At 38.5% G+C, this 27,086-nt stretch overlaps 2 protein-coding genes across 2 annotated transcripts; one reads left to right on the forward strand and one right to left on the reverse strand.

Annotated features, from left to right (window-relative positions):
* Window positions 1-5,516: 5,516 nt before the first annotated feature.
* On the forward strand, window positions 5,517-27,038 carry LOC125178738 (heat shock 70 kDa protein IV-like). The gene is made up of 2 exons (XM_047883223.1): window positions 5,517-5,538; window positions 24,058-27,038. Coding segments are annotated over exons 1-2 (2,370 nt in total). The 5' UTR covers window positions 5,517-5,536; the 3' UTR covers window positions 26,426-27,038.
* On the reverse strand, window positions 10,979-20,252 carry LOC108665571 (heat shock 70 kDa protein 1-like). Its single transcript, XM_047883222.1, has 2 exons — window positions 20,176-20,252; window positions 10,979-15,564 (listed from the first exon to the last, which is right to left on the reverse strand). Exon 2 carries the CDS (start codon window positions 15,558-15,560, stop codon window positions 12,858-12,860), a length of 2,703 nt encoding a protein of 900 aa, XP_047739178.1. The 5' UTR covers window positions 15,561-15,564; window positions 20,176-20,252; the 3' UTR covers window positions 10,979-12,857.
* Window positions 27,039-27,086: the final 48 nt, after the last annotated feature.

Raw genomic sequence — 27,086 nt, forward strand, 5'->3', positions numbered from 1 at the left:
TTCATAAAAGAATCATCTTCGTTATTGGACATATGCCAGAGTGGCTGACTGAATAATATCAATATCTCGAGATTCTTCCTGAACGCTTTCTTTCATTGGCAATCTCAGGTCAGTTGTTACGGAGCAAGTCGTGGTCCACAAGTAAAACTAAGTCTTTGCTTTCATTTCTAATCTCCACGTCATCAAGTTGGAGTGCAGGAACTTCTATGAGAATCTTTTCAAGCCACTTCTCGTCCTCGACCGACGATGATGGCCGTTTGTCCGGCGCATAGCGATCGTACGAAACGGAGCTATCGAGGTCAAAAACATTCAACTTCGACCGCTTGCAATGCATTTCCCGCGTACATGTGCTAACTGGTCCATTGAACGCCCAACCAAGCCAGTGAAGTGACGCAAATTGTTGTCCCCACTTACCTCCACCATAGACACCTTCGTAACAGGGCCAGGCGAGTTCATGCCTACTAAAACGCTAACGTCGACGTTCACGAAAGCGAATGGTACATCTTGCAAATAAGGCAGTAAGGCAGACTCTCGATATTTCCAAAGTAGGATATTCGTGTTTAGAAAAAAGGCAGTTTGATGACGGCTTCGTAAACAAATTGGAATTGACCTTAATTTGCTACCATAAAGAGGGAAAATGTCCTAAATCATCAAAACTTCCGTTCAAATAGCAGAAAACCCGGACATCCAGTCTTCCAAAGTCATGGCGAAAACTTTAGTTTTATTAACCTCGTCTTTCTCCTTCGTCGCTGATTAGGGATCGGCAATCTGTCCGAACAGAGGCTGCTTCAGATGAGCCACCTCTTCATGAGCGAAAGGAACAATATCGCCAAAATCTACGTTCTGAGAGCTCTTAATTCTGTTTCTGATTGGTCAGACGACGCCACTGTACCTTGATCTTGTAAGGCAACTCCTGGAATAATATTCATTGTTTCTTTCGGACTGCTCAGCGGATTGGTTCGAGAATCCGATTTCAAATTTTGGCGCCGAATCAGGCATATGGAACTATCTTGTAATGTTTCAGCGTCCTCGCCCTTTATCTTAGGCCAACTATTCAGACGTTCTATGTAGGCATGTGCAATCTTGAATTTATTTCCCAATTTTTCACGTAGCAAGATTCTGTCCTGCCGGTAAGCAACTTCGGGGTCATCATTAAAGCAACTTTTAACCAGCTTCTGAACTTCACCCGTTGAAAACTGTTCTAAGTAAACCAGTCTATCCAAAGGATCGAAAAATCTCGTTTCGATTATTTTATCGAACATTCGCAAAAACACGTTGAACCTTGTCACGTCAGAACCATCAAAGGCTTCCAAATCACGCCTGGGTAGAAGTTCTGTTGTTATTTTTCCTTGATTCGCAAAAATAAAGAATCTATTTGTTCCTTGTGAGGATTAACCTACTCAATCAACTCCTGGCTGTCACAGTATTCAAGAAGCTTGTCGACCTTGATTAGATACTCCAAATAAAGTTTCCGAATCAGTTCGAAGTCACCGTGAAGGTTGTTCAGCAACTATTCGATCTCATTGCCCTTCCTCGTCGCAGCGCCAAGCTTGGGTGACGGAATGGTGACGTCACAGGGTGGAGTACGAAGCGTTGCTGTCTCTCTTGACTTCGAAATCCTGACATACTCTTATTGGAAACTGTAAGGTTGGCTCGGTTGGAGGGATTTGCATACGCGAGTTTTCTTGAACTTCTTATTAAAATCGGTTTCTGTCCCCCGATCCCAAACAACCCCAATCACCTACAACCGACCAAATCATGCGCAATGCGCCTTTTTTCCCCATTTATCATGGGCAATGCGCTCCTACTATTTTTTTCCATTTCTCTTTCCTCATTCTGGCCGCTCTGCGCCACCTGTTCTTCTCTTACACTCTTTCCTAGTGGCACTGCAACAACAACCACAACAATGCATACCACTGCGAAACAATTCACGGATTACAACAATAGTTAATTAATTGAGCATAAAAATGGTATTGCACATGAGGAGACGAGTAAAAGGCTTTAATCCGAACACTATCACACAAGATATAAAAACACTTGTAAATATTTAGAACATAATTCTTAAATAAAATACGTACCAAATATTCTCTTCAGCTAGGTCAGTCGAGCACCAGCATCGAACTAAAAACAAATACGTGTATCAAAATGAGCTATAGCTAACTTGTGTCCGACATACACGCACCATAAGAACGATTTAGCCAATGTACGCTCAAGGATTTTAAATTAAACAATAATCAAATTGAGGAACATATTGGAACATATTTCGGATGAATACAATTTTATCTCCAACAAACTAACTCCATTTGTTAACTGCTAATCATAACGATTTGCCACGTGGAGGTTGTTGAGGTTATATATATAGCGTTACTGATGTAGCCCTTCTTATTGAAGTTGGCGTTACACACGAAGACGTGTTACGTTCGACGTCGCCTACCATTAATTTTTTCATAATAATCTACATTTAAATCAAATTTTCTCATATATCACAAAAATTGTGTGAGTGTTGCTCATAGGTATTCATCATCGTATTTGATTTTTTAATTGCCATATTTCGATTTACGAGGCTTGACGGATTCAAATCATCCAACAGTAAACAGTTAAATAATATTAGAAATAACAATAACATTGTTCAACGGGTAAAAGTAACAAGTAAATAATGCTAGCTGAAACAGTAACTTCATTAACAATTAATTATTCGATGTTTGCTGCTCGTGGACAGCGTGTGGCACACGAGTTCGGTCAAATGAGCGCCAATTTCAACGCTGGTCACCTTACGATACTTTGCCACTCTTGATTATATAAATTAAACCCGAATTTCACATTATTTTTACCGTATCTTCGAATTGAAAGTAAGCAGAAGGAAGCGTTCACAAATTTTTTACTTTTCATTCTATAGATTTTAAAGTAGAATGATGAAACGGAAGTTCAAAGCATTTTCAATCCAAGTTCACAAATCTCGAAGTATTCGGTCAGAAGTCAATTATACGGATACACATTGAGTTCTCGAACGTATCTTTTTTAGTGATCATTGACTTGGTTGTCGTCCTACATCAGATCGCGCTTCGCGTTACATCAATTTCAAACAACTCATATAATAAGAAACATATGATACTATATGATAACAAACAAAGCTATTCTATAAATACTTGGGGGGAGCTTTTCGCCTGACTCTCCCCAACAGAACGGGTGATTGCAGCCGTGGCACTACGGGTTACATGATGCGTGATGCGTGTCTTGCATGCAAGAAACATGCATATTTAATTTCAAACTAGCAACAACCTTCCATTTTCTTAAACATTTCCATGAATAAAAATTGAATATGAGTACAGATGAGTTGTAGCATTCACACACAGTTTCAAACTAGTAACAACCGACCACATTCTTAAACACTTCCTGTACGTCGACTAACTAGGAGTTCAGATAAAAGGGTCGCCTGCCGAAGACCACAACTGCCCTGGATGTAATGGACCATCATGATTCCTGCCTTCCGGAACGTAGCCTTCAACACTTCAAGCCGTCCGTATCTAGGCCGTGGGTCGAACCGGGTGGATAGCTAGAGGTCAACATAGCCCAAGTCCACAGTGCGATTCATATACCTTCCCGTGCGTAACGCAGCCGGGCATCTTCACGGCTTTTGACACAAAGCGCCCACCACAACAGCGCATCGAACCAGCCCTCGGTCGAACGGCCACTTGTCGAAGGACGATAAATTTTGAAACAGAACTATGCTATCTGAAACCTAACCTCAGATGCGGTGAACGTAGTTTTTTTTTAATTAATGCGGTGAACGTAAAGTTTTAAAATTAATTTAACTATGCCCGGAAGTCAGATTCGATCCGCGGCCTGGTGGTGCACGGCAGGTGGTGGTCAAGGCCGGAGGAGGACAAAGCCGAGTGGTGCACGGCTGATTGGTGGATATCCGGAGAGATCCAAGGCGTTCGATTCAGGGCTTATTGGTGCACAAAATTGGTGGTGCACGGCTGCGCTCCCCAGATAAAAAACTCCTTGGTTACGGAGTTCGCCTACTTGATTGCAACAATATTTTATTTTTGTAGACTAGAGAGTCAGAATTATTATTATTTATAATTGGTATTTTGGATGAATGGTAGTAAATACATGTTTAGTCTCCTCGCGTAAGAATAAGAGAAAAATTTGAATGCTGGCATTAAATTAATTGATGAGAACTCGTGTAGCCCTCAAAAATTACTTAAGAGACTAAAAACAATTTGTGAAAATATGCTACCGCTTTTTAATTTTAATAAAAATAAATCATATATACAATACAATTATTATGTTAATAATTTGAGATCAAATTTTACAAACAGTAATGCGAGGAATCTGATTGTTTCACAATTAGCATCGCAGTGATACCTTCGATCGCCTTAATGTTAACCACTTCATGCAGTGGAGTATCCAACTTTAACCTGATGAAACGCTATATTTTATATTAAATCAGTTGAAATTTGAAGCAAAACACTATCTTTGCTATAAACATACAATATAAGCTGATTTTATCTATGGTCCATGTTATATAATATACAAGATCAGGAAAGGATCTCAACATTTTATATTGTAAATTCTACTATCCATTTCGCATTAAATAATTATACTGATGATACACCAACAGGAAATAAATTCAATTGGCTATAGTTGAATTTGTTTATTTTTTTCTTTTCACTCACATGTAGGAGCGAAATTATGCACTAGCAGGCATTGCTGCTGGTATGACGTGTGTTGCAATCTACAGTCAATATAAGATAAAATAGATTATTGAATCGCACAAGAAACAACCAAATGTCGCTGCAGACTTCGTAGTTGTAGTGTAGTTCAATATTATGAGTTTCGCCATTAAATTATAGATTTATAAATCGTATAATTTATAAATATTTATAATTAAATCTTGACTCTTCCGATCGATCTCGTATGACACATGTTTTACGTGTCATACGAGACCTCAAGTCTCGTACTTTTCCACTTTCTAATACGAGACCTCAGGTCTCGTAACTTGATGTATGAAAATTTAATATCTTGAGTCGGCAATAGCATTGTTTATAATAATTTTGGTAAATTGTATGTACATTTGAAAGATAAGTTGATTTACTCTGCAAAATGCGATATCTGGCATTAAATATAAATATCACTGCGCGCAGTGATGCAGACGCCTAACTCGATGTGCCATAGCATCTGATGTCGGCAAAAATAATTCATTAGTTATTGTTCGGTTAAAGGGAATTATATCTTAGTAATCCCATTTAATCTCTTTTTATTTTGATATTTATTCTTTTATACTAGCTACAATCCCATAGATCTTCTGGCGTTGAAATATATGTTTGATGCTGTTCCTTGTAAATCAATAATACGTTTACAAATATGTGCCGAGGTTTACAGTCGTACAAAGTAACGTGCTCATGCGATTGTGATAACCACTATCAGTGCATCGCTGAGACTTGACGAGTTTGGTGGCAGGTAACAGATATGGTTCAAGCGTCAACCTAAAAGTACTAGTCATCTTTCAAAGCTACAATTCTGCACAGCAATGTGAGTTACGTTAATACTACATATGCTCAACTTTTGTGTTGTCTTGAGTGAGCTTCCAACTAATTATCGTCCTATGTGTCATTCTTTCTTCAAGTTTGATACTTGTCTTTGCAAACAGCAATTTATTATTACAGGTTCTCAATAATCATGTGAAAGTTGTATGCGGTTGAATGTTATTCTACGCAGTTTTAACCTATGCAGTATGCAGTTTTATGTTCAACGTAACTTTCTTCTCAAGCAGTGACACGATTATATATAATCAATCGCGAAATGTTGATGAGGAGAAAGATGCTTCACTAATGTTTTTTTTGATAACAATGAAACCTCGCTGAATTTAGATCCCTGAATTATAGGTTTATACCATTTCCGAACAGTGTACCAAAATGTTAATGAAATAGGTGCATCTAGAATATAATAAGTAATAAGCGATATATATAGTGCTGTGAAATGTATTTGTAGTTCCGTTAAACTCTATAGTGGATGACTATAATCTAGATTTTCAGATCGAGATTATCTAGATTATCAGACCTAATATCACATTAATTTAAAATCAGTGTGATAAACTTCATATTATATTCTTCCTCCAAATTAGGAATAACAATTATTATAACTAGCGGATTGCGTGGGTAAAGCGTTTCTTGATTCTAACAAATTAATCAGGGAAGATTTCTAAGCAACGACTAGAAAGAAATTTAAATATTAAATAATATACTTCATCCATTATTTACACAGAGGCTCTTAAACTAATATATCAAACTAACTTACAACTATTAATGAATCTCACATAATCATGTCTCTTAATAAAAGTTCGAATAATAATTACGACTGAGCATGAAAATCTTGAGTTTAACATTTTCGTTGAGCACAAATGTTCTATTTTTCATGTCCAGGGGCCGTATTATCACAACTTCGTAACTTTTTGTACTTCCGACAAAAAAGTTACGTGTTACGTAAGTACACCCTAATTTTGGCATTATCAAAACATTCGTACGTAAGACTTAGCTAAAAGCGTACTATCAAAACCATCTGGCCAACTGACCAATCAGAGGCTTTGGATTTGTTTACATTCTGTGAACTTCGATGGCGGGAATCGATGCCTTCGATGGTATCGACTATCGAATGATGTTGTCGGTATTGCTCCTTGTTGGCCCAGAAAAAGCCGTTCTAAAATAGTTGTGAACTCTTTTTAATAAACAGCGTGAGTTGAAGAAGAAATCTGTGTACGGAGCTAAAAATTATGGTTAGCAGAGATATAAAGTATCGACTAGAAGGAATGAATGATGAGAGTTGGGCGCGAAAGCTTTGCTTTCGCGCTTGTAAAATATAACGTAATATGCATTTGCTTGTAAAATATAACGTAATATGCATTTGCTTGTAAAATATAACGTAATATGCATTTGCTTGTAAAATATAACGTAAAAGGAAAACAAAATCAGCTTCTGGCATTAACTCAATTGATTTTTTTTCCAATAGCACTGTTTAGCACGATCACATATTTTGATCGTGCAAATGTTGTACGATCAAGTAGTGGAGATATTACAAGTAGAGCCATCATTCTATGCGTGTATAATCCGCGCTGTCGGATTATTGAAAAAATTCTATCACAAGTCAAGGTGTTGCTACTTGCTAGTAAATCAATAGTTTCCTATCGCTTCAGCAGACACTCTAAACTTGTGGGGAACATCACTTACGACATCTCCGAGCAGGCGTACAGTTACGTTACGCATCTTCCCGCGCAAATGTTTTGATAATACCACCTCTAGAGTCACGTCATCAAGTCAGCACTTACGCCACTCGTAAGTCGATTTTGCGTACTTAATTACGAAGTTTTGATAATACGGCCCCTGACCTACAGCTCGTTACTTCTGAACTGCAGTTTAGCAGTTCAATCATTTTTGTGCACAGGCAAGCCGAAATATGAATGCAACAAGCCGAACTATGAATGCAACAAGCCGAAATATGAATGCAACAAGCCCATAATGAACAAGATGAAACAATATATATACTATTTTTACTTAAATTGTTAATCAAACGGGGCAATTTTCAAACATAATTATTATAATTGAAACGTTTAACCCTAACATAACCCTCTACCGCCTGACATGAGTAACCGGAGCATTTCATTGCTTTGTTTGCATGTTGACCGTGGACTCGAATTTAAATCAATTAATGACTTTATTAATCATGTTTACACACTGTAGACGTTTCTTCCTAAATTATGTTACATGTGACATCAATTTGCTGTTTCACACACGATGAAAATCAACAAGGCGTGTTTTTAAAGTAAGTTCTGTTTCGGCATTAAAAACAGGCACATTTTAAAAAAGTTTATTCACTTCATTGGTCATACTTTACAACATAATTGTTATATGCTACTACTCCATAAAATATTGATGCATTTATCGTATCAAGGGTCCAGCTTTTGTATGCCATCATCAAAGAAGCTCGCCGCCTGATTTGACAATTTCGTAAAAACGTGCCTTTCTTAAGTCAGCAGGAAACTTTTCAGCTAACAAGGAAATCATCATATATTTTTCAAATCATCGTTAATGATTGAATGTCTATCACTTCATTCATCATGAATGTTTGCGCGGCCATATTTCAAGGTACTTATCCGATTCCGTACCATCCCATCACTGATAATGTTTTCTACATTCACATACTTCACTGATTTGCGATGAATGTCAACTCTGAACATACTACATACTTCACTGATTTGCGATGAATGATTTGAAACGCACGCACTTTGCAGTCGGCGGAATTCTCAAGAGTTGGAGGAATTTTGAAATCATGTAAACAATGTAGACTCGCTCGGATGGTTCCGTACTGGCGTCCGTATCAATTCTACACAGATGTATAGCTACGCGTACGGCGCACATGCATAAAACGGCGGCCGTAGCGCTGTAGCTTAATTTGGAAACGGCACTAACTAATAAAACGTCTTTTACATGACAATTACATCCATTCTCTTGATACATATTAATTATTCACATTTGATGAAAACAACGGATCGTGTGATGCATCCTAGCAAAAAAAATCAATATTTTTATCATTAATATAGATTTGAAGACACTCAGCGTCTTAGTTGCCATTATTCATCGCGTTAGTTTTTATAATTACCACGGTTCCGTTAACATTTTTCATTTATGGAACGAAAAGAAGAAAAAATATCTGTCAATTAACCAATAAATTTATGATATATGATGATACTCAGGTATATTAATCAAGACGGAAAGGAGACTCTAACCAGAAGCTGACTTCTATCCGAAGGCCAAGCAGACCCGCGTAATAACTTTGTACTTGTTCCCAGTGTTGCGACTCTTTGGCCCCAGAGCCTATAGGCGCTCCCGTATTTTGTTTCAGTGAAATGAATGATGATGAACTCTGGTCTGATTCACGTCAATCATCCAATAATAGTGTGAGAAAACGGAAAATGCTTACAAAATACAGATAAACTCAACAATTGTGTCCAAATTCATATACGATGCTGGCAGGTAACCGATTTCAATTAACCAGATTTCAAAAAATTTAAATCTAAAATATCTTTCCGTGCATTCATATGGAAAGCTATCAGGTTATTCCAACACAACTTGTTGTCGACTTTTTTTTTATACGTAAATATTCAAGATTAGTAATTTCTTGCCTCGTCCCGCCGTCATTTGACCTCTTACAGAAATAGAAAAAGATTATTACAAATTTTGAGCTGAACCTAACGAACTACCGCCACTAAGATGAATACTGAATAAAAATCAGCATTAAAGCCAGTGGTTTCAAATTGTATTTTTGTCTAGTCCTTTCCTCACTTAGAACCAGTAAGAATTTTAATGCCTGTCATGTCCGTAATAGACCTAAAAGAAATATTTAAATATCAATAAATATTTAAATGGATTGAAATCAAGAATATCAAATGACACCGTGCTTACGACACGAATACATAAATAATATATTTTAATTGATTTAAAAAAATTCCACTAGGCAAATGAAGTAAAAAGCGTTTTCCTAAATGTTTTTGATAATTGAAACTGGGAAATTTCTCCTGGAATTAGTAACGGCAATGAGCCTGCTCTGCATGAGCCTCCTCAAATTTTAGTTGCAATGCCGAAACTGCCGCTCTAAAATTCTGTCAATGTTGAGCTGAGACCTGCATTTTATTTATAGAGACTCCAGAAATGAGAAGCCTATCTCCTACAGATAGAATAATGCAATAGGAAACATACATTATATGCAAGGCTCTCTGCCTAATAAGTGAATGACTGAGTCGAGTGAATGGCTGAGTGGCTTAACTACTCTCTGTAGTTAAAGAGCCAACTTCTTCCATGATAGAAATAGAGATTGATTTGAGGAACCCTCGTAACGTAGAGCAACATGTTTACGATAAAACGGACTGTAATGCAATGCCTGATGAATAATACCAATTAAATGAGCTTTTATACTATTCATTCGCTAAATCTTTTTTCTATACTGGTGACTACCGCAACGTTATTAGTTGAAAGCTAAAACAGCGTCGCATAACTGCAAGACGTGCTTGTTGCATTTTAACTTAACTTAAATTTTTATCCTAAAGCAATTTATACCATGTGTTGGTAGGTTGGAGGTTGGTAATTTAGAGGTTGGTAATTCTTTAGCCATTTTATAAAATAATGCTTGAGAAGCAACGTATAAAGCTATATATTTATGTGAATCTATTACCGATACGATCCATTACTGATTTACATCTACAATGAGCAATTTCATTTGTTATGCGAAGACATTTGTCGTTGACAACATAATACGCGTACATGCAGCAATAATGTGTTCGTACGAACTAGATCCAGCATAAAATCATGATACGTACCTAAGTTTAGGCCAGTTTTTACGATCACTTGGTTTTGCACCTCACACAAGCTAATCCATTAAATCCTCCGACTCGATGGGAGTCGATAAAGGCATTTTTTACGATATTGGACGTTGAAATTTACCTAAATTTGAATTCACGGAAAGATAATTTTTGAAACGTTGTATTTAAAATAAAATCAAGTGAAACAAACTATGGCTCGCATTATGTTTTTCATTTTATCAATTCTTTATTTTACGACCTTTACGACGCTTATTTTGGTCGAGACAACTAGCAAATATCGTAACCTTATCTCACGGTCTACATCTTAAAGTTAGCCAAACTTTAGCCTCTATTTTAATACAAAAGAAAGTCAAATAGTCCGCAAATACAGCACAGGAATTTAGACTTGTAAGCAAGTTTTTGACTGGTAATCGCGTTTAGGACCTTAATACTAAAGGGAGCTGTTTTTGGTCCATTAAGAGTAACTCGTACCTAAAATGCTCGGTTGTACGTGTACCAAGTGCTCCGAGCGTCACATTAGGCATACGAGTCGTTTGATCAAGGTGGGATAACGACTTACGACTTAATTGTCTCATTAACATATCGGAAAATGAAACACGGGAAGGATTTCTCCCACTATTTACTAAATCAAGTTGTGGAATCCAGGCTGTAAAATAGGTGACAATCCAGGGAAATAAATTCGACAGTTGGAACTATTTTATTCTATATAAAACTAGACATATGTTAATAAAATAAAAATTACGAAAATAATTTTGAGTCAAGGGACAACTTAGCTCAATTGTAGGCGGCTAGAAGTTCACCAATTTTCGTAGAAAATGATCCACCTCAAACCAATTGGACAGTTTATTCACTAATTATGGTTTTCTGTATGCTTCGGTATTAACAATAAATCATCTCGGAAATAATATTAGCAATAGTACTAGTACAATCACTACGATTGGAACACAACTACATAAATGCGAGTATATATACGCTGTATTGAGGTTAGAATCAAGAATGCCATTACTCCGCGCAATCACTATACAAGCACAACAATCTATTAAAACAAATTGAGATCGGTAATTGTCATTATTTTGGTAGAATCTTTGGGTAATATTCACCAATACAGTGACATACTATATAGAAAATCAAATTATTTTCTAGGTTAAACGCCATTCTTGCGTGCAGGGCGTCACGCCTTAAGATAACCCTAGATAATTTATACCCAGAGTTCATTGTGAGACACCAAACCAAGGCCATGCTGCACGCACAATTTTTGACGGCGACCAAGCACTGCCTACAAGTGACACCGAGAAATTAACTGAGTTTCCCAATTGGCCAGAACCCTCTTATCTCGGTGCCACTACCACTACGCTACAGTGGCTCACACCTTCAACTTCCAAGTCCCAACAGAAGCCAACACGCAAATTTTACAATAGATAACAGTCTTGTCGATCTGGATGACAGGGCATCAAATCCTAGCAACCCTTCACATTTAGAACTTTACCCTAGAAATCTTAGAAAATAACCAAACAATAAATTATCAAAACCCAGTAAAAACCCCTCAAGAACAATCATTAATTATTCACAACATTAGCAATGATTCTAAAAATAAGCAAATGATACAATTAGAACTAAACAGTTCAGTTTATCAATATGGCAGCACTCGTTTCCCCAAAAAAACGGATGCATATATAGCACAACTGAGGGTGGAGGATACTCATGGGCATATAACACAAGGAGCAGTTTAAAAATATGTCTATTATCATGAATTCAGATTTACGCCATCAAGAACAGAAGTTAGCCATTGCATTCACCCACATGCATTACATATTAACTTATACAATACACTTGATTTACCAACTTGTTATGAAAAAACTAATGTATTCTAATATTCTCGCCGGTGCATATGTTGGAAAAATATTTCAAGCCTACTGCTAGATAGTGATTTAATTGTGACTAGCTACTCGCTACCCAGAAAAAAGTGTCAGTAACTAAAGCAATCCAAGGAAAAATTAATTCAAATTCAAACGTCAAAACATAGCAGGTTACTTTGTATACTTCGAGCTGTTATTGTCACTTATGAGATCGCCCAATTTATCCGTTTTTACGCGAGTCTGGTTGGCATTTGAATTATTTTCATGTCTTTTCGCCTTCGGTTGATCACTGTGCTGACCTTGCTCTGCCCGCATTTCCCCACGAACCTCAACGTCTCATCGCTGTGGGACAGTCCTGAACAGACCGCGGTCTTTTCGGTCTTTCTTCCATCATTTGCCCATCACCCTCCTCTCCAGGTAAGGACTTTCGAAACTCACTCAGGCACACGTATTTGCCTACGCACACGTAGTCGCTGATTTGCAGTCTGTGATTGGCAGGTTTTGCCGCAAAAACCGTCAGTGACTGGCTGACGGAGTTACGAACTCTTAACTTTTCTGACCCCAGGTCGCCCTCCACCGTCAGCCTCCTAAGCTACTCGCCCGGCGCACCTGAATGGCGATCGACGCTATGAACAACAACAACAACAACCCCACTCAGATTTGACTCTTCTGTTGCCGCGGGGCCGCTTATTCCTGTTTACAATTGAAGAATCTTGTTCTCGTACACGTCGAGCAGTATTTTTTGAACCATCACTTCGATTTCTGTGAGTCAGATGTTCAACTGTATCACTCGAATGATTAGGATGTGGCAGGTCAGAAGGAAGGCCTTGAAAACAAAGATCCGTAGGGTAAGGTTGTGTGATTTTCTCTGAGCGCCTTCGTCTATGATCTTCTTTGCCTGAGGTTCCATTGCACGCTTGCTTACCCTGCATTAAACTATTCTTGATTGATGAGCCTACTTCATAATCGACTAATGAAGCTCCCTTCATAGGTCGAGATGAGGAATAAACCTCGTGGCCTGCGTTTTTACAGGCTGATGGACGTACATGGCTGGAAGATGACTGTTGTGCATTGGCATTGGAACTCCCATGTACTGGAACAGGTTCCCGAGTTGCTGCAAGTAAATAGGTTTGACGCAACTCATTTGAAAACTGTGGACTCGTCCTTTTCTCTGATGAGGGATAATGTTCCTTATTTCCACTACTGGTGTATGCCGAACGAGTGGATGTTTGAGGAATTGTCTTGTCGGTAGGGGAAGCAACTGCACGACCAAGGCGATGTATTGTATAACCAGGGTAATGTGCAGCAGGGTTATATGCAGCGTGATCAATAGGATGTGATGCATCAACAGCTTGATGTGAAACATGACTTCGGCTATGTATAGCATCACAACAGCGATGTGCAGCGTCATCAAGGAGATTAACCTTATCTCCTGGGCGATAAGCGGCATCATCAAGGTGATTTGATTTGAACTTTTGGGGTTCATGTGGCAGCGCCTTGTCGTAAACTTCAACATCTATTTTGTTCTCCAAATCTCTTTTCTTCTCACTGCATTGTTGCTTCGTTGCTTCTGGTGTATCTTCAAGCCAGGTCAAAATTTCTTCACACAACTTGAAAGCAGCAGAATCATGTCCGAACTTCTCTCTGAGCTTTTCCTTTTGGTCGACGCAGAAAGATTCAAGATCGTCCATTGCATGTTCATCGTCTTTCATTCTACTTATGTCGTCCAGGAATACTTTATGACGATCCAAAAATGCTTGCATATCATCCGAGTCAGATGAAAGCTCACGAGTTGGCATGTCTACTGTCTTCCCTTCAACAATAAGTTTTATGCGGAGAACTCCGCTCTCATCAATCGCAAACAAGAGTCCGCCCGTTGTCGTCGAAAGGCCGAGCTGTCTTAATCGCAGTGTTGTCAGTTCGAAGTGGTGAAACCTTTTCCATACCAGCGTAGGTATGTTCTCATACAGTCTTAACCCATTTGGGTGCTCATAGATATCATTTGACATTTGGAAACTGCGCTCGGCTGGAATGCATGCTCCCGAATCAAAAATTCTGCCTGACTCCAAAACTGAGTCATAACTGATACACCTGGTGAACACCTCCTCCACCTTGCGAGTTGTTGAACCCGAGAACTCGTCAGCTCGTATGGCAGCGCCACAGGCAATCGCTTCGTCTTTATTGAGCGAAGTATCCAGAGATTTTCCTAGTGTTTTGGCAATCAGTTTTTCTACAGCAGGAATACGCGTTGAGCCTCCCACCAGCACAACTGTTCGAACTTTAGTCCAACTTTCCGACTGAGTCAATTGATGCAACGCATTCGCGAGATTTAATAACTGATTCTGGCATGCAACTTCCATTTCTCTCCTGGTAAATGTGCTCGTGAAATCAATGTCGTTAGACATCGAGTCTACTTGTATCACGGAAGAACTTAGGAGAGTCAGATTATCTTTCAACTTCTCCGTGGCTGTCCTTATTCTCATGAGTGCTTTCGGGGACTCCTCGAACGATTGGTGGTGCTGGTCTTCAAACTTTTTGATAACGGTTTGCATCATGCACATGTCTATGAAGTTTCCACCAACAGTTGAGGAACCGAAAGCTTCCTGCACTTGTAGTGCCCCATTATCCATTGAAACAATTGATAGGTTCAGAGAATTTGCACCGAAATCAACGACAGCTACGCAGTCTTTTTCTCTGGGTCGATGGTCCCAATAAGCGATAGCGGCAGCGGTGGTCGAGTTGATCAGTGTGACGCTTTCAAGGCCGGCGATGAGGGCCGCATCAAGTGTGGCTTGTCGCGGCGCGTTGCCGAAATTTACTGGCACGGTAATTACTGCGTTTGTGACCTCGCTCCTCAAGTGATTTTCTGCGTCGGACTTCATCTTGGCGATCAGCAAAGCCGTTATTTCCTCAGGGCGTAGCCTTACCTTTTCATTTCTGTACTCCACTTCAAAGACAAGCAAACCGTCCACGGTTGATGAAAATACGGGAAGATAAGGCAGCACTGTTACCTCTTCTTCATCCGAATATGGTCGCCTTTCGGATTTTGTGCCAACGTAATTGGAATAGAACGACTCTCTTTTCTGATTCTTGTCAAATCTCCTGCCGAGGACGGTCTTGACGCCATAGACGGTGTTGGCGGCGTTGAAGGTCGCCTGGTCCCTGGCATTTCTGCCCACGAGGCTGCGTGAGTCGGTGAAGGCAACAAAACTCGGAGTGGTCTTGTCGCCGTAAGCGTTTGGCAACACCTTCACCGCTCCTGCGCGCACGCTGGCAACACAGCACTTGCCTGCGCCCAGGTCCAGTCCGATGCTGGCCGCGCCTGACATCGTCCTGCAAGTTAGAATCAGAATCGAAAAGTAAAACTCAGAACTCACGTGGATGCAAAATAAAGACATTATGAAACAAGATTAGTTTAGGTCAATTATGACGTGCCCAGAACCCAACAGGTACCTGCGTTTTACGTTCAATTTAATGAGTGTTACTTCCTCTCATGTGTCAACGAAAGAAACAATTTCATTTCGAGCAAGCTGATGAGAGAAATGAAATTCAAAGTGTACCAGTTTTATAGGCAAGAATTAACAACAAGTCCGTTATTCACACAGAATAATGGCCGCAAAAACAATGTTGCGTATACCAATTTTGTGAGCACCAGATCTGGATACGTTATGTGAAGAACAATACACGTTATATTGTAAAAGTATATTCAACATTGCAATAATGCATGCAACTGAAACTCAATCAGAAAGTTAATATTTTTACCAGCGTATAACTGAAAATTACCATATTTTATAGGAATTGAAGCTGATAAGGCGCTTGTCTTAATCTTTGGATTACTATTGCATTTTCCAAATATCGAGAAACAACCGATTTTCATTATATATATTTTTTAGAAAACTGCGCAAAGTTGAAAGAAAATTATGAGGGTAACAGTTGAGCAATCAAGATTGACATTGACACTTGAGTAGTAATGTCTTAATAGTGTAGGCTGTGTAGCATCCGATTTTTTATTCGTTGTTCATTTTGGTGTTGAAGCAATTCGAATGATCTTGCTCAACATCATCATTGAACGCGTTCGATCTAATGGAAATGTGCGATTGGAAAATTCAATAAAAAAATATGTTGATTCAAGTAATAGTTTTCCAGTTACTTGAAACAAAATATTCAAGTAACTTTTTCAAATATTTTGTTGAATCAAAATATTCAGTAAAAATGCATTTGTTTCTCAAATCTCTCACCTGCTCATTTAAAATCTGAACCGTTACAATAATGGTAATAAGTACCTAAATTGTTTGTCACAATCGTTATAAAACTGAGGACCATTGAAAAACTATTCAGATTCAAAAGTAACTACTATGAATCTATATTTGCTTTTCTGAGCAAATTATCGCATCGAAAGGATGATTTCGGGACGATGTTTCCATCAGCTGACTGCACCATAACCTCACACGTTAGCCATATCATATCGTATGTAGTATGTAGTCAGATCAACTAGAAAATTTGTATTCGTTGCAAACACCGGGATTGCCAACTGATCGAGGTCGGGTAGATCTTGAATAGCAATACCAAATTCAACACATATATAGTTTCAAACATGTTACAACCTACCACATTCTTGAACACTTGATGTACAACTACTAACTAGGAGTACAGATAAAAGACTTTTTGTTTACGAAATTCGTCTACTGGCTTGTAACAATATTTTATTTTTCTTTCAGACAAGACAGTCAGAATTTGTATTGTTTATCATTGGTATTTTAAATAAATTGTAGTCTATATAGTTGGGTTTCTCGCGTTAGATATGAATTACAATATAAGGAAAATTTTAATGCTGGCATTAAATTGATGAGAACTCATGTTGCTCTCAAAAGTTGCATTAGATACCAAAGACGATTTGTGAAATTATGTTACCAGTCATTTACCTAAAAAATAATAAAAATTATTTAATATTCAATAAATATTGCTACTGAACTTAATTTTTAATTTAATTGAAGTAATAAAAATTTACAATACAATTATTATGTAAATAAATTGAGATCTAATCACATAATGCGAGGAATCTGATAGTTATCACAAGCGTCACAGTGATAACTTCGATCGTCTTTACAGGGTCCGCCATATTTATGGCAACGCATGTTTTTTTGTTATTTCTCAGTGAAACAAACGGGTGCATTGGTTTTCTTTGGATGAGCTATAGTAGCCAAGAATTACCTGAAAAATTCTCAGACATATTTATTCAATATGACCACCCTTATTTTTAATGACGGCCTCCAATCTACGCGGGAAAGCTTTTGGGCCAAAGCTACGCGGGCCAACTGGCAGAAACGCGATGTGGTAAAGGCATTGAAATGAAAATTTTAATTCAAAATTTGATTACTTTAGTTGTCATTGCAAAGTGAACGCAGGATCTAGTTATAATTATCGTACTCGTACACCTGCAATTAAAAATCGTGCGACAATCATTGTTAGCGCAATTCTCATTATGAAAAAAGGCGCTATTTCGCCCGTCATGTCCGTCCGTCTGTCTGTCCGTCCGTGACTTCAGGTTTTCGTCGACGAGAAAATGCGCTCTCTGTCACTCACTGCAGTGAGGACTGAGTTACACTGTTTTTGCACTGTACTTAGTCAAAACCTTGACCGTTCCAGCATGGCTGTCGGCTGTGTGAATAAAAAATGTGATACTTTACTAGGATTCAGCAAGGCTATGGAAGCAATAAACTAGAAAAATTCAAGTCCAATAAACGAAGATAATTGCGGGTAAGCAGCTTAACTTGACCTGTGTGCGGCCGTGTTCTGTATTAGTGATTCAGGCAGAGGGAACTGAAACACTTATTCGTGACCGCTTCTTGTATTCTCCAGGTAGTAGCAAGTACCTCGGTTATTAGATAAGAAACCCCATTAAGATTAACGTGAAATTTGAAAATTCAACGCACCTGGGGGCGCTTCGAATATAGTTTGTGAGTTACTGCTATGACATAAACATAAAGCAACCACAAATCGGTTTCTATTTCTACAGTGCCATGCAACTAAGTGACTGAAGATCAAGACAAGTAACCCAGTAGCTTCAGAATATACCATCAATGATGATACATACATATCTTAGAATGTACAAGAATAGTTTTCGGACCTAACTAAAAATAAGGTCGAATAAAAATTTTTGAAAAATTGTGATATAAATTAAATTATTTTTATGTGACATTTTTTATAATTTGTTTTTTTGTTTTCAAGATACTTTCAGTAGGATTTCCCATAGAACTTTGGTGTTGATTTGTTCTCTTGAAAACCTCCGTGAAATGCATCATATAATATCATCATTCGGATTTTTTCTCTCATATTGAGATGATTTGAAATAAAAATGAGGGTTTACAAACATTTCTTATATTCAAATCCGGCCAAGGCCGGACTTTGGACCTCGCTGTTTGTTTTAAGTGGCCACACTTCCCCCGATTGTGAATGAAGATAAGTAGTATAGAAACGCATCTGTCATGCATGGGACGTACTGATCATAAGTCAATAGTTGGGCTCCGATATCTACTTCGCACTGTAAATTTATTCTGTCTTGTTAAGCCATAATGAAGTTTGGTAATTATTCCATCTTTACAACCTGGTGCTTGTCATACTGTGAGCATTTAATGCGACATCCTCAATTATCCTCTAATCTGGTACAAGTTATCTTCACTTCTCGACTGCCGAAATATATCTTTGAGCCTCTTGTACTTTTCATTTTGATCTACCTCCTCTTATGTTAGGGCCAGCAGGCAGAGACTCAAAATGACATGCCAGATATCGCATTGAAATATATCGCCCCCCCTAGGGGCGGTGGAAAGATTTTGGGGGGCGGTAAGGAAGAAGAGGGCGATAGGAGGGCGGCAGTCCGCAGTGAAAGTCAGAAGTTCGAACGTTTGTTTGACAATTAATTCACAACACGTGCAGCACATGACTCCCAGCGATGGTTTTTCCGCCCAGATCTGTTATTTTTAACCTCTCCTGGGTTTACGTCTCAGACAAATTAACGGCTGGTCTCATGGCCAATTTCCAAATTCAACGATCAAGAAATATCAAACTAATGAACGTAACTCGATGAAACTTGGTACACGGATTCATAAGGACCTAACGGTAATGTTTAGCACGTGAAAATTTTTTGAATTTTGATTTCATTTGTGAGTTATATGACAATACGAGCCGAAATTCATAGTGATCAAGGAATTTCTTCCAAACTACTGAACAGATTTGAACGAAATTTTGAATTTACAGTCCTAACTACCGAACGGTAATGTTTAGCTTGTGAAAAATTTTTTCATCTTGTGAACCTCGGTTAAACTGGCCGGTAGAAAAGCCGGTCGTTTCTGCTATGCCTGTATAACTTAATAACGAAAGAAAAATATAAAAATTGTCACGAGCTAAACATCACCGTTGGGAGGTTAGGTATTTATCGTATCTCGATCACGCATCCAGTTTTGAATATTATAGGGTAAAAGTTAAGTAAATAGATTGAAATGAATTGAACATCTTAACCAAATGCCTGAATTGAAAACGTTCATGCCATAGTTGCTTATTTAAAAAATCTTTAAGAAATTATTGAATTATTTAATAATCACACCGTGGCTTTACTACCGATATAATCAATATTTAAAAATATACTGATTTTTATACGTATACCAATTTTCCCCAATAATCTTTACTTTATCAGATGACGTCATCACTGCACATCCTATGGCACTTGAACCCGAACCCCTCCCTAACCATCCCCCTGACCAAGCAGGTAGGCCTATGCGGATACCGTAGGCCTCCCCCCATTGCGGTAGGCCTATGGGGGGTCTAATGAGATTTTAGAAGCTACATTTCAGCGAAAAATTAAGACCTAACTACTGTGAACATGAGTTGTAAGTGCTGTACTCATTCTTTTTCAGCATAGTAATACATTTTACTGTTATGGAGACTCACAGTCAGTCGATATGCCGTATAGGGATGATGCAAACCGGAAAGGAGCAGCGCGACACAACACTCCTCGTACTCCCGCGAGCGGGTGCACACTGGTGGTTGCTGCCCAGTGCCCAGCGTTCGTATTATATACCCCGAGCCTACGGCGTACGCCAGCCAATCACAGACGAGCTTCCATACCGGCTAGAGGACACTGATTTTTTCGACTATGCTTTGGGTTTTTCATGCGATTTTCAAGATAAAAATATATTTTTTAGGTGTTTACAGTCCACCTAAATCCCAGGGAGGGTTTTCCAATCGTTCAAACGAAACAATGTATTTTTTGTATTATTATTGATGTATGCACTATTGATGAATACACAAAGCTGGGCAGCGCTACTTCGAAATGTAGCGGCGCTACCGCTACATGCTCTAAATGTAGCGGGCGCTACCGCAACCGCTACAGTGAAATGTAGCGCCGCTACAATGGCCAAAATTGTTGTAAATCTCTAAATATTTATTCTGCTATTGGGATTTACTCATAAATATTTAATGATAATAAAACATTTTCAAAACATATCAATGCAACTTTATTGCAATTAACCTAACCGAAATATAATCCTATAATCTTTACATATTTATAATTATATCTTGACTCTTTCGATCGATCTCGTATGACAAATGTTTTGCGTGTCATACGAGACCTCAGGTTTCGTAACTTGATGTATGACAATTTAATATCTTGAATCGTCAATAGCATTGCTTATAATAATTTTGGTAAATTGTATGTATATATGAATGAAATGTTTATTTACGCTGCAGAATGCGATATCTGGCATGGAACATAAATATCACTGCGCGCAGTGTTGCAGACGCCTAACTCGATGCGTCATCGCTTCTGTTGTCAATGAAGATAAGTCAATAGTCATTGTTCGATTATAGGGAATTTAATCTAGGTAATCCCATTTTCAATCACTTTTACTTTTTGATATTTATATTTTCATGCCAGTTACAATCCCATAGATCTTCTGGCGTTGAAATATAGATTCAGGTACATGTTTGATGTCGTTTCTTGTATACTAACTACACGTTCCTAGGCCCTCTGGTGTTAAAATATGTGCCAATGTTTACAGTCGTACAAGGAGACGTGCTCATGCGATTGTGATAACCACTATCAGTGCATCGCTGAGAGTTGACGAGTTTGGTGGTGGGTAACGGATGGTTCAAGCGTCAACCAAAAAGTACTATAGTCATCTATCAAGCTACAATTCTGCACTGCAATGTGAGTTACGTTAATGCTACATATGCTCAACTTTTGTGTTGTCCTGAGCATCCCAATAATTATTTTCCTCTGTGTCATTCTCTTTATTATTACCACGCTTCTTATTAACTTCACTTCTTGTTTGTTTGTCTGCTACAAATCTAATAATCGAAATTTAACACACTTCTACCAGCCCAATTGATCTGAAATTTTGCACACTTGCTTAAAGTCGGAGACAATGCATGAGGCAATTGAAAGAATAAAAAATAGTTTAAAAATTAAAAATATTTTTTTTCAATATTTAATTAAATATTTTAGACAATTAAATATTAAATTAGATATACCGGCATTTTTAGAAGTGAGGTCTTTAAAAAGTAAGTTAAAACGCATATTTGTGTAATTATATTGATTTTTCGTAAAATATTGATTGCAAGTTTTTTTGAGACTTAAAATAATAAATTCAAAAATAAAATAATAAATTCGTTTTACATCCAAATCATCATAGACATCGGCCTCTTTAGAGGTGTGGTCATTAAAATGTACTTTTAAAACGCATAGTATTTCGAGTTTGACTCTTGTCAATGCAATTATTGATTATTGAGAACAGCAATTTATTATTTCAAGTTCTCAATAATCATGTGACAGTTTTATGCCCATGTGCAGTTTTATGTTCGACGTAGACTTTCTTCTTGAGCATTGACACGATTCTACTCTATGATGTTGATGATGAACAAGATGCTTCACTAATGTGTTTTTTTTTTCAATAACTCTGCTGCCACCCTGTCATTGCAATCTGGGAGAGGCAAGAAAACAATAAAACATATCACTATACTGCAATGAACCTGTCTTGCACTGCACCTTCCCTCAAAAGTCGGCTGCTGCCCTAAAAACGCCAATCTCAAATTGCGCTCAATGTTGAGCTGAGGCCTGCCCTTGGTTCTAGCGACGCGATAGGCGATAGCTGAGAAGGCCAACTGGCAAAGATACGATGTAAATACAGGGGTCAGCCCAGCGAGTGTATACTCCTTAGTCACATATATTAAAAATTCACTTAATATATGAGCAGTAAATTTATAAGCCACAGTCATGACTGGATGTAAAACGAAGAAATAATTACGCTTCTTCAATTCAGCAAGCACTGAAAATTGTAATTCCAAATTTGATCACTTTAACTGCCACTGCAAAGTGAACGCAGTGTCTAGTAATAATTATTGTACTCGTACACATGCAATTGAAAATCATGTTACAATCATTGTTTTTGCACTGTACTCTGTCAAAACCCTAGGCGTTCCAGCATGACCATCTGCTGTGTGAATAAAAAAGTGATGGTTTACTAAGATTCAGCATAGCCATGGAAGCAATAAACTAAATATGATACGTCCAATATATAAAGCTAATTGCGCGTAAGCAGCTCAACTTGATCTGTGTGCGGCCGTGTTCGGTATCAGTGATTCAGGCAGAGGGAAATGAAACACTTATTCGTGACCTCTTCTTTTTTATCCAAGTAGCAGCAAGTATTTCGATTGTACGAGAAGAAACCCCAATAAGGTTTGACGTGAAATTGGAAAATTCAACGCCTCTAACTAATGAGGCACTTCAAGTAGTTAGCGAATTACGGATATGACATAAACCAACCACAAATCGGTTACTACTTTTACCTTGCCAAACAAATAAGTGACTGAAGATCAAGACAAATAATCCAGTAGCTTCAGAATATACCATCAGTGATGATACATATTCTAGAATCTACAAGAATATTTTTCGGATCTAACTAGAAATAAGGTCGAATAAAAAATTTGTGAAAAATTGTGATATAAATTAAATTATTTTAATCTGTAATTTTTTAGAATTTTTTTTTTTTTTTTTTTTGTTTTTGAGATTCAATTGGATTTCCTTTCAGTAGAATTTTCTGTAGAACTTTGGTGTTGATTTGTAATCTTGAAAACCCCCGTAAAATGCATCATATAATTTCATCATTCGGATTTTCTCTCTCATGTTGAGATGATTTGAAATGAAAAATGTGGATATGAGGGGGTTTTAAACATTTCCTATGTTCAAATTCCAAACTCATAATAATTCTAATTTTTATATCATTTTCCATCTTTTCACATATTGATGAGACTGGCCAACTTCTAACCGCGCTGTTTGTTTTAAGTGGCCAGACTTCCCCTGATTGTGAGAGCAGATAAGTAGTATAGAAACGCATCTTTCAAGGGACGTACCTATCATTAGTCAGTAGTTGGGCTGCGATCTCTACTTCGCACTGTAAATTTATGCTGTCTTGTTAAGCCGTAATGAATTTTGGTAATTATTCCATGTTTACAACCTGGTGTTTGTCATACTGTGAGCATTTTATGCGACATCCTTTATTATCCTCTACTCAGGTTCGAGTTATCTTCACTTCTCGACTGCTGAAATATATTTTTGAGCCTCTTGCACTTTTCATTTGGATCGTCCTCCTCGTATGTTAGGGCCCGCCGGCAGAGACTCAGAATAACGCAAATGTCGCCCATTTAAATTGTCCCGCTACAGTGTGATAGAATTTTGTTCAATCCGTGTTACATCAAGGCTTCTTTACAATTTTGAGGCACAGAATTTTGTTACTCCTCAAATTGAATGATTTTAATGTTGATTCCGGTTTGCAGGAAGATACCAAGTACAGCGAGCATCGGGCTGGACCTGGGCGCAGGCAAGTGTTGTGTTGCCAGCGTACGCGCTGGAGCGGTGACGGTGTTGCCAAACGCTCATGGCGACAAGACCACTCCGAGTTTTGTTGCCTTCACAGACTCCCGCAGCCTCGTGGGCAGCGATGCCAGGGACCAGGCGGCGCTCAACGCCACCAACACCGTCTATGGCGTCAAGACCGTCCTCGGCAGGAGATTTAATAAGAATCAGAAAAAAGAGTCGTTATATTCAAATTGTGATAACCAAAAACCGCCGAAGCTAAGTCGTCTGGATGATGCAGTCAGCCGTGCCTTGCTACCTTATCTTCATGTATTTCCAACAACCGAGGACGGGTCGCCTGTCTTTAAAGTCAAGTACAGGAATGAAAATAAAGGACTACGCCTTGAGGAAATAACGGCTCTGCTGATCTCTAAAATGAAGTCTGGAGCAGAAGATCACTTCGGAAGTACGGTCACAAACGCCGTCATTTCAGTGCCTGTAAATTTCAGCAACGCACAGCGACATGCCACTCTTGATGCCGCCTGCATCGCCGGCCTCAAGGAAGTCACACTGGTCAATTCGACCACAGCCGCTGCCACAGCTTACTGGGATCAGCACCCCAGAAAAGAAGATTGCATTGCTGTTATCGATTTTGGTGCAAGTTCTCTTAGCCTCGCTGTTATTAATCTGAATGATGGAGTAGTGAAAGTTCAAGCAGCCATTGGTGATTCAACGATTGGTGGAAACTTCATAGACGTGTGCGTGGTGAATGCTGTTATCAAAAGGTTTGAAGACAAGCACAAGCAAACTTTCATAGAGTCTCCTAGAGCTTTTCTGAGGTTAAGGTCGGCCGCAGAGAAGTTGAAACACAACCTGACACTTCTAACCGCATCTGTACTGCAAATTGACTCAATGTCAGACAACATCGACTTCACCTGTCCCTTTACGAGGAAAGAAATGGAAGACGCGTGCCGGGACCAGTTTGCAAATCTCAGTAATGCATTGCATCGATTGGTCCAGTCCGATGGTTGGCAAAATGTTAGAACAGTTGTGTTAGTGGGAGGCTCAACGCGTATTCCTGCCGTAGAACGGCTGATTGCTAAAACATTAGGAAAACCTCTGGATCACTCGCTTAACAAGGACGAAGCAGTTGCCTGTGGCGCTGCCCTCCGAGCTGCCGAGTTGTGCTGCTCAACGCCACGCGAAGTGGAAGAGGTGTTGTCCAGGTGCGTCTGGTACAAGGAAGGTTCGAAATCAAAAGAAATAATTAATTTTGGAGTACGCATTCCTGGAAATTTCAGTCTACAAACGTCAAATGATATCTGGAAGATCCTAACGACTACTGGTATAAATGTGTATGAAAATGTGCCAGTGTGTGTTGGTGAAGGGTATGATACCTTCAAACTGAAAAGAATACGATCAAAACAGATAGGTCTGTCCCCGAAATCAGGTCAAATTTTATTTAAGGTCGATGAAAGCGGAGTTTTTCACATTGAACTTATATCTAATCAAGACGCAAGAGGAGTACCGACTCTGGGTCTGTCATCTGACACAAAAGGCATGCAAGCTTGCATGAATCGTCATAAAATCTTTCTAGAAGACGAGAGGAAATTGAAAGAGGATGAAAATGCCATGAACGATCTTGAAACTTTCTGCATCGAACAACGGAAAATGCTTGAAGATAAGTCCGGCAGTGATTCTGCTACATTAAAGTTGTGTGAATCAATTCTCTTGTGGCTTGAAAACACACCGAAGGCGACAGCACAAAATTGTGCCCAGAAAAAATTTGAATTGGAGAAAAATATTCGTGGTGAAATTAACGACGTGGCGCAACTACCAGCTCCCAATGATGACGAGCTAAGTCAGTGTGGTACACTTGCTTGTACCAACGTCCGACCGAATGATCAGCCATTGGGTCAAAGTATCACCGAGTTTCTGGAGGTGAAAACAGTTACTCGTTACAGTGCCCCGCATACCGAGCCTGCTCATGTTCCTAGACATATCCAGGCCCCTTTGTCTAAATACCCCCGCGATCAATCGAAAACAAAAGATAAACAGTTTAGGGAAAAAAGTAAACCCTCTTCTATATATAGGCAGGGCAGGTGTACTACACTCAACTCAGTTCACCATCGTAAGGAGATGAGTGATGATGAGAGTGATACTGACACCTCGCATAATAAGAAGAAACTTGGTTTGAGGGACCATATCGCTCTTTTTTTCTTCTTGGTGATGTGGATACCCCGATGGCTCCTGAAAAAGCTCCGCATTTGTGCCTGGGTTAAGACTTTATTGCATTTTTTCTTCCGTTTGATATCTGGTCCGATTCGTATTCTTTTTAACCGTAAATGAATTAACTCGAATTGCCCCATTTAATTTCAGTGCTAAAAGGATCAAATACCGGCATCATTGTCTTCTCCAAATGCGAGAGAAAAATGCATTTCTTACAATTATTATTTCAACTAATCATGAGCAGAGTTAATGCACTTCATTTTTTCTATTATGTATAAGATTCCGCGTTCATGTGTTCTGTTGTTTATGACGTGATAATCCTTTTAGCAAGGAATCACTGCAGTTTTAGCAGGACAGTAACCTCCATTTCTGAAGATTTTTTTCTTGAATTTCAGTAGGTTGTGGCAAAGAAATGACCTAAACAAATGTACATAGTTATTATTATCTTCATTTTAACAGTTCATGTTCATCGTTATCTAATCCATTTTTTATTTATTCCAGCCTTATATACAAACCATGCAAAATATTGTGAACTACTGCAGAACGACAAGATTAACGATATAATTTATTAGAATAAGAAATTTATTTCAGACGTGTGGGGACTTAATTATTGCAGGTAGCTTGTCTTGGCACGACGAAGATTCAGCTTGTAGATTTCTGTAAATTTCTGAATGTTTATTTACTTGAGCATGCTAATAAAAATCATATTATTTAAATTTAGGGTTAAATTACAAAGCGAGTTTTAAGTAATTAATTTAGTAAGTAAGTAATTAAGTTTTAG

Source organism: Hyalella azteca, unplaced genomic scaffold (genome assembly GCF_000764305.2).
Source record: "Hyalella azteca isolate HAZT.00-mixed unplaced genomic scaffold, Hazt_2.0.2 contig12309, whole genome shotgun sequence".
Classification (NCBI taxonomy): Eukaryota; Metazoa; Arthropoda; class Malacostraca; order Amphipoda; family Hyalellidae; genus Hyalella; species Hyalella azteca.

Coding starts and splice junctions, on each gene's coding strand:
- LOC108665571 (XM_047883222.1), bottom strand. CDS start 15,560: ATGTCAGGCGCGGCCAGCATCGGACTGGACCTGGGCGCAGGCAAGTGC.